The sequence below is a fragment of the Blennius ocellaris genome (genome assembly GCF_963422515.1).
Source record: "Blennius ocellaris genome assembly, chromosome: 14".
Classification (NCBI taxonomy): domain Eukaryota; kingdom Metazoa; phylum Chordata; class Actinopteri; order Blenniiformes; family Blenniidae; genus Blennius; species Blennius ocellaris.
The window spans coordinates 7,130,214-7,138,299 of NC_137663.1; the positions used below are offsets into that span (position 1 = coordinate 7,130,214).

Below are 8,086 nucleotides of genomic sequence, written 5' to 3' on the forward strand. Positions count from 1 at the left end.
CGCAAACAAAGATCTTCTGGAACATCTGCATCAATGAGCACTGTGAGTGATTGCCTCAGTCTGAAGAATCTGTCATGTGTGAACTTCTCAGTGACGGCAGGGAATCTCAAGGCTTTGGACCAGAACATCCTGATTGCAGGATACAGGATAGAAGACATCAAAATACAGGCACCAAAAGAATGATCTATAGTCTATGATATCAGTGATCACCTGCCAGTTTTCACTATTTACACTAAATACAGAAATATTAGAACAGACAATGAATATTATTGTAAGAGTCAGAACTGAGGAATCCTTAGAGTAACTAAAAGATTTAAAAGAGTTACAATCATATGACTGGGAAGTAATTTATAAAGAGACATATATTGATAATGCTTATGATAGTTGTTTTTTTTTAGAAAATTTAAGTTATGTGATTTAAAAAAAAACTGTCCGATTGTAAAATATAGCAGGAAAGAAATATATTAAGAAAATCAATGAATGACAAGGGGGTTATAAAAATGCATGTGAAAAGAAAAATACATTATACGGAGAATTCATAAAATTCAGGTGGAAAGAAATACAAGAAATATAAAAAAGTGTTAATTAATATTATGAGACTATGTAAGAAGGATTATTATATCAAAAATAATGGTTAATAAGAAAGATATCAGAGGTACATGGAATGTACTTAGTGTTGTTTGACAGGCTCCCACCAAGGATAATTAACTAAACATTTAATTGAAAATTATATCAATAGCAATAACTTGCATCTGGTGGTGAATACGTTTATTGAGTTTTTTGTTAATATTGGTCCAAACCTGGCTGATAAAATTCCTCTTCTATCAATAGTTCAAAGTGATCAGGTTTCAATAGAAAGAAACAGAAATTAAATTATTCTCAATGCAATTGATGAAAAAGAAAGAATAGAAACTGTTAATAAATGTAAAAACAAAACATCTACTGACTGTGATGAAATTAACATGTTGGTACTAAAAAAGGTAATTCTAGGGATAACTTAGATCGTTAACGTCTCATTTCACACTGGATAATGTTCTACTAAAATGAAAACTACTGAAGTTATTCCATTATACTAGAACAGACCTGTTTCTCTTCTCCCGCAATTCTCCAAAATCCTAGAAAAACTCTTTAATGACAGACTAGACAAATTAATAATAATAAAAAATTTAAAAAAATACAACTTACTATCAGAAGGTCAGTATGGGTTCAGAGCTAACCGGCTGATCACTCTAGTATTAATTGTACTCATTGAAAAATTACAAATTCTATAGCAAAAAAAAACAAACGGGGAAAAAAAAAAGCTGGAGTTTTTATTGACTTGAAAAATAAAGAAGCATTTCATAGTAAAAATCGTGACATATTGATCAATAAACTGGAGAAGTAAGGAATCAGGGAGGTTGTATTAAATTGGGTGAAAAGCTACTTAAGTCACGGTCCCACTGCACCTTTTGGGCGGGACGGGTTTTCGTGTGGTTCCACTGAAAAAGTTGTGGATGGTACGGAAAAAACCGGAACCAACGGCTAGGGTTTTCCGTCGCCCTTACGTTAAGGTACCGAGCACTGAGGAACGGGTCTGTGAGGAGCGTCTGCTGATTGGCAGGGACCACCGGCACTCTCGACTTGCCCACGATATTTAAATATTTCATCTTCTGTAAACCCTCCATTGTTGTTTCCATACGCCACTTTGTGCTCACTGGTTATTTTGTTAACGGGTTTATTGAGACGTTGGCGTGACACAACATGGCGGTCTTTCAACGAGGTGCAGACGCTCGTCTCAGTAACAGGAGGAGGAGATTCAGCAGGAGCCTGACGCTGATGTTCACAATGAGAGCGTTTAAGCTGCGTCACAGAGAACGAGGCTCAGGGTTTTTACTCAGACGGTCACGGAGCTACCGGCCGGGTGAATCCGTTCTTCGCCCGACACGTCCACAACACTGCCTTCATCTTAACCATACTTTCTGCGGTGGGACCGCGCGACAGAGTTGGGCCTGGGTGCGTTATGCCGTACCATACACTCCCGCCCAGCTCCGCTCCGCAACGTTCTGCGGAGGAACCGCGGCTTTAGAGAACAGGAAACAATTTGTGAAGATGTGGACTGTCACTCTGATTATTTGGATAGTGAGTGTGGAGTGCCTCAGGGGCCAGTGTTAGGACCTAAATATTTTCTAATGTACATTGCCATTTGTAAAGTTTCTCTACTTGTATGTATATTTGTGTCTGCACAATATTTGTGTCTGCACTTGCTGAGAAGAATTTGCATCAGCAAATGTATGTCATTTGCAGACGCTAATATTTTAGGAACTGGTGAGGATTTGCAGCAACGTTTGGACCTCAAAACCTCCGAGTAAAAAAAAAAAAAAAAAATGTAATTATGGTTGAATAAAAATAAGTTATCATCCAATCTATGTAAAACAAAAATCATGATTTTTGGAAAATATAATATAAATAATCTGATAGAGGTACAGATAAAGTCAGACGGACTCAAATAAACACTGCGGGAGTTAATTCAACTCTGGGCGTTTTGCTGTGTAGACGTTGAAAGGGTGAATCAAAAGAAATTCCCCAGAGTAACAATCGACGCCAAAATTAACTGTAAACCTCAAATAAAACATAAAACATCCAAGACCAACTGTCGCGAAGCTTTTCAGTCCTGCCAAAGCTGAGGATCTGATAAATGTTTTACAATTCACTGGTGCTTCCTTATTGGACTTATGGTTTGGAGGTCTGCAGGGGAAACACATGCAATTTCATGACAAAACTCATTGTTTCACAACAAAGAGCAATAAGAATCATAATCAATGTAGAATTTTTCATCAGACCAATTCACTGTTCTTACAGTCAAAACCTTTAAAATTCCCTGAACTGATCAAATTCAAAATGATCCGAATCCTGTTTATAGCAAAGAATAACTCGCTGCCGGGCAACGTTCAGAAAATGTTCAGTGAGAAAGAAAATAGAAACGACTTCAGGGGAAAATTACAGTTAAAAACTCTGAAGATCTGCACCACCCAGACAAGCTTCTGTATCACCATCTGTGGTGTAAAATGATGGAATGATTCATGTACAGAGATTAAACAATTATCAAACTTAATACAGTTAAAAATATAGATATAAAAAGCAGATTCTGGTGAAGTTCGGGGATTTGCCATGAGAAAAAGGGCTTGTGGGTAATGTCATCACTGGTTTGTTATTTAGGTGTATGTAAATAAAACAATATTGACGGAAATTAAGAAAAATGGAGAAAGAAACACTGATAGATTTGTTAAAGGGCCAGTTTGAAACACAATGATACGTTATATTCCCTCCTCTTGTGCGTCTGATGGACAACAATAATCATTCGTCAACATATTTTTTTAATCAGAAAACACCTGATGCTCTGATCGTATTTGAACAGACCCGCAACCTTTCCTTCGGCATTGCGTTAAAATCTAGCCGCTCTAAAAGCTCTGTTTTGCGTCCTCTGAGCCCCTCTTGACCTTCCCCACTCTTCTAATTTGTCTCATACGATAAACCGCTTCATGGAGATCTGCCAGCGAGTGATTCATCGACTCCAACGAGCCAAATGTATAAGAAGCTTGCTCTGCCTGCCAGAGAGACGGCAGGGTATTTCATGAAGTGAGCTTGAGGCAGTGGGCTGCAGATATTTTGGCAAGTTTGGCTTCGCACATCCAGATTGGATGGACTCCATTAAAAAAGGCTGCAGCAATTTCAGCCTTCAGTTCGGTCCCGATGAAGACGGACCATGGCCAACATCAGGAATCAAACGCCAGCCTCCACTCACATTACGCAGGCTATATGAACTCCAAGTCACACAGCTGCATTAAAATGGCTTAACAAATTGGCGTTTTGTGGCCACAACTGTAATTTATGGAAACACATCAGAGAAAACGCAGCAGAGACGAGTGCATGTTGTGACTCACAGTGATTCAAACACCTGACAAGTCTGACTCACGTGGAAATGCAGGAGACTTACACATCAGTAAGAATACGTCTCGCGGTGGCAAATTGTGCAGAGCTGAGAATCGAGCTGCGTCGAGCCGGGACTTCTTTCTGCTGTCTCAGAGTGGTTGACACCAGGTGGCGAGTGTGGACGCCCACGTTCACCCAGCTGACAGCTGAGGCTGATTTCCAAGTCAGAGAGAAGTCACGTCTTTTAAGTGTTCAGCCTCCCAGTGAAGTGACGACAGACTCAGACATTTTATTCTTTAAATCCGTGCTGCGTTTCAACATTTTGACCTTGTGAGAGAAACTGAAACGCACATTGGAAGAATGACGATGTCTAATATGTTATAAGCAAATAACCGAGGTGTAAGATGAATGGCTCATAGCAATATTGGGGAATAATGGTTTTCAAACTGAATCTCAAACATCAGCTAACATGTAAAATTGGAAGAAATCTCAGATTTAGAGAACGTCTGTGAGATAACTGTGAGAAATGCACAGAAAATAGATCGAATGGTAAAAACGGTGTAGCTATAAGCATCAGACATGATGTTGTCGCTCATATTTGTTGGTCCATCGTCGATGCTGGTAGTTCTTGTTTGCAGCAAAATGTTACAAAAGAAATCTACCGTGCTATTAAGTCTTTTGTTTTCATGGTGACTCACTGACAGATGTAGATTTGAAATGCAACATTTCCAGCAGGAACACATGGCACGTTTAATTACAGTTTTAACTATTTAATGATGTAGAAGCTAAACCATTTTGCTTATTTTAATCTGGCACCAGGCTGATAATGGAAGGCAGCCTTATTTTAGCATGCCTTTAGTAAGAATTCACAGAAATAATATACATTATAAACCCACCAAAACAATTATGATCCATTCATCCATCCATCTTAGATGGCAGTGGGTGGATTTTTTTAATACAGAAATCCTCATTTAAAAACCATCAGTTTGTTAATTTTCCTCACAAAACCAAAGCAGCACAAATCTGCAAACAAATCACTAACAAATCGGCCTGCAAGCACAAAATTCCACATTTAACTTTTTGTTTGTTCAAATTATCAATATGCCAAATTCTATAGATTGATATTTTATCAGTATTAAGAGGTGTTTCGCTTATTTTTTAATGCTAAGCTTCAACTTTTTATAAAGAAAAGACATAGAGGTATGAACTTGTACACAAAATCCACATACAATGCCAAAAACCATGAAATATGCCAGTGTCAATTTATGCAAACATGTAGATTTGATATAAACGTGCATGTCTTTGCTTCTACATCTAAAGTATATGTGTGTGTTTATATATAATTAGTGGAAAAATAGGTGATTTGTCAGCGCATGACTGTATATGTCATTCTGTGTATAAAGCCAGAATATATCAAATGACCTCTTTAAAGGAGCAGTATATAAAATTTATGCAATTCCACATTTCTGCATCAGGGGGCAGAAATGAGTCATTGCACCCTTTGTTTTTAGTCCAGGCTTTATGAACTCCTGAGTTTTGCTAAATTACTCAGAGTTAATATTCACCAAAAGCTCAAGTTCTGTTGTGTTTCCTATGCATGACATTTTTTTTCTTCAAACCAAGGTCAGACTGGACATATGAAATAGACAGGCAGGAAGTAGCTCAGCTTATTAATTTCAAACATACCGACACCGTAAAAATAAGTTCAATTAAAGAGAAGTGTTAATGCTGCGCCTTTGAGGTAAATGAGACTTTAATGTAACATCTAATAGCGGGCAAACGTCTCCTCGTCTAATATTTATAGACTAAATCTCCCATGAGTACCAGACACGCTACATTTAGCAGGTGGGAAGTATTATTTGCAGAAGAAAACAATGATGTACAATTATATTTCAATTTATATCCTGCAGATGCCTCAGTGAACAGTGATGGAGGCTGAGAGGAGGAAGAGGAAGAGGAAGAGGAGGGGGAGGAGGAGGAGGAAGAGGTGGCGGCAAGCTGTGAAAAGATGTTGGGTGTTCAATGCTCAGTGACCTTATATCCACGCGCCACTCAGCGCTGCACACCGTGACAAAGACAATATGAAGGTGTGGTGAACTGATATCGATCTGGACGTGGAGGTTAAATATGTGAACGCACAGAGAATAAACGCCTGACTGCGTGTGTGTGTGTGTGTGTGTGTGTGTGTGTGTGTGTGTGTGTGTGTGTGTGTGTGTGTGTGTGTGTGTGTGTGTGTGTGTGTGTGTGTGTGTGTGTGTGTGTGTGTGTGTGTGTGTGTGTGTGTGTGTGTGTGTGTGTGTGTGTGTGTGTGTGTCCCATCCTCCTGCCACCACCAGATGCTCCTCTGACCTGAGACGCAGCCACACTTCATGTGTCTGCTGGCTGATGGAGACATTTTCAGCAGCTCCCTCTTGCCATCCGCTGCCCTAGATGAGTCCTTCCACCCTCTTCTCTTCTTCCCAGCACACTTTCTGCACCTATTTTGGATTCGAAACCAGGCCAGCAGAGCTCAGAGCAGCCGCTCTCGCTTTCGGATTTTTGACAGTTTTTTGCCAAGTTTGTCCACAACTGAATCACAGGATGATTAAGAATTCATCTCGGTGGCTGTCAAACTAGAAAACCTCAGTATTTGGGTTGCGTGCGCACGCAGCTGGAAGTTCCCCTTAAATGCAAAAATGCCACTGGGTGCTTATGCATTTAGGCTCATGTCTGTGCTTTTCTGTGATCATTCATCGAGTCTGTGACTTGGGTTTTAAAGAGTGCAACGATCGCGGCTAATAACGTAACCGGCGGGGTTATTTTTAGCCCGCGCGAAGATGCGCTCAGCAGTGATGGCGATGGCTTCCTCCCCCTCCTACACCACAATGACGTCGTGCTGTTACGCAAAACCAGGGGTTCACCTTTTGAAGACCTCCAGTTTTGACATCGCTGGCGTTAAAGAAACGGGTGGGTGGGGTGGGGGGGGATCTGTGGCACGAAGCATTAGTCAGTGCGCACTAAATATCTCTCATCCATTACGCAGCGCGAGAGGGAAAGAGAAAGGAAGCTTTTAACTTCTGCCTTAGCTTTTATTCATGACATAAACGCGTCAGTAAACACACTTTGTCTAAACTTGCGGCTGGACACACCCTGTGTGGTGATGGAGAGACAGGTCATTTGGCGTTTTTGCGCGTCAGAAGCAGCCAGAGGCGCGTCTGGTTAATAACGGGACCCAGCTCGCAATAAACAACCTTTATATATATATATATATATATGTGCTCGTGCGCGCGTGTGTGCGCTTGTGTGTGCGCGTGTATGGAAAATAAACCACATTATCTGATAATAACAGCATGCCAAGACAAGAAAAGTGGACACTTAACTATTTGTAGAGGTGCTGGAGACACAGGTCGAGGCATTCCCCCTCCACTTCTTCCTGAGACACCAGGTCCGTCAACGGGCGCAGCGGCGGCGGGTCGCTGTCCTGCAGAGGCATCCTCATCTCCCGCAGAAACAGCTCCAGGAACCGTCGGAAGGTTTTCTCCTCTGTTGCAGGGCCGGCCATCATTTCTCATTCCTGGACAGACAAGAGACAGCTCCGCCCGTCAGTGTGTGGGAAGCGCACTAACTTGCTGAGGAGAAAAGAGTCAATACACTGAGCGGACTGGCGGCACCGTCAGCGCGCAAACACAACATACACTACCTGAACAAGCAAGAGCAGGACTACCGGGGAACCGCGGAGGAGTCTGACAGCGGCTCGGCGGAGTTTACGCGCGACCGGACGAGCTGTCACAAGCTGGACTGAGACCCCATTCAGAGCCGAGCGGGAGCGCGCGCCGCGTTATCAGGGATTTCGGATGATCGGAGGGCGCTGACGTCAGAGGCATGACGATGGAGGGCGGGGACGCGCACGCAGCTCTGCCTCCACACGCCGGGTGGTCTCGTGGATTTCGTGTGTTCTTCTGCACGCGCCGCGACGTGCAAGTGTTGCGCACGGAACTGCGTCTCCATCGCGGTAACGCGCGTAGTTGAAAACACTCAATGAAATAAGATTATCTGTAGCAGCATAAAGTGAAAAGGCGCATCAGGTGCTGGAAGTTGGCAAAACATAAGTGTTCAATCTCCACCAGCAGGTGTTGTGAAAAGTTTCGTCAGGTCTTTGAGTGTTCCCACACCAGGACTTCATCCAAGTGGAAAATAC

General features: G+C 41.9%; 1 protein-coding gene across 1 annotated transcript in view; it reads right to left on the minus strand.

Moving 5' to 3' along the window:
• ppm1e (protein phosphatase, Mg2+/Mn2+ dependent, 1E) overlaps window positions 1-7,453 on the minus strand; it is a gene marked incomplete at both ends in the record, with an annotated part of 54,868 nt that extends 47,415 nt beyond the window's left edge. Inside the window, one exon of the mRNA XM_080508524.1 lies at window positions 7,269-7,453. Within this exon, the coding sequence (XP_080364650.1) occupies window positions 7,269-7,453 (185 nt within the window). The remainder of the gene's footprint in view (window positions 1-7,268) is intronic.
• Between the last annotated feature and the right edge of the window lie 633 nt (window positions 7,454-8,086).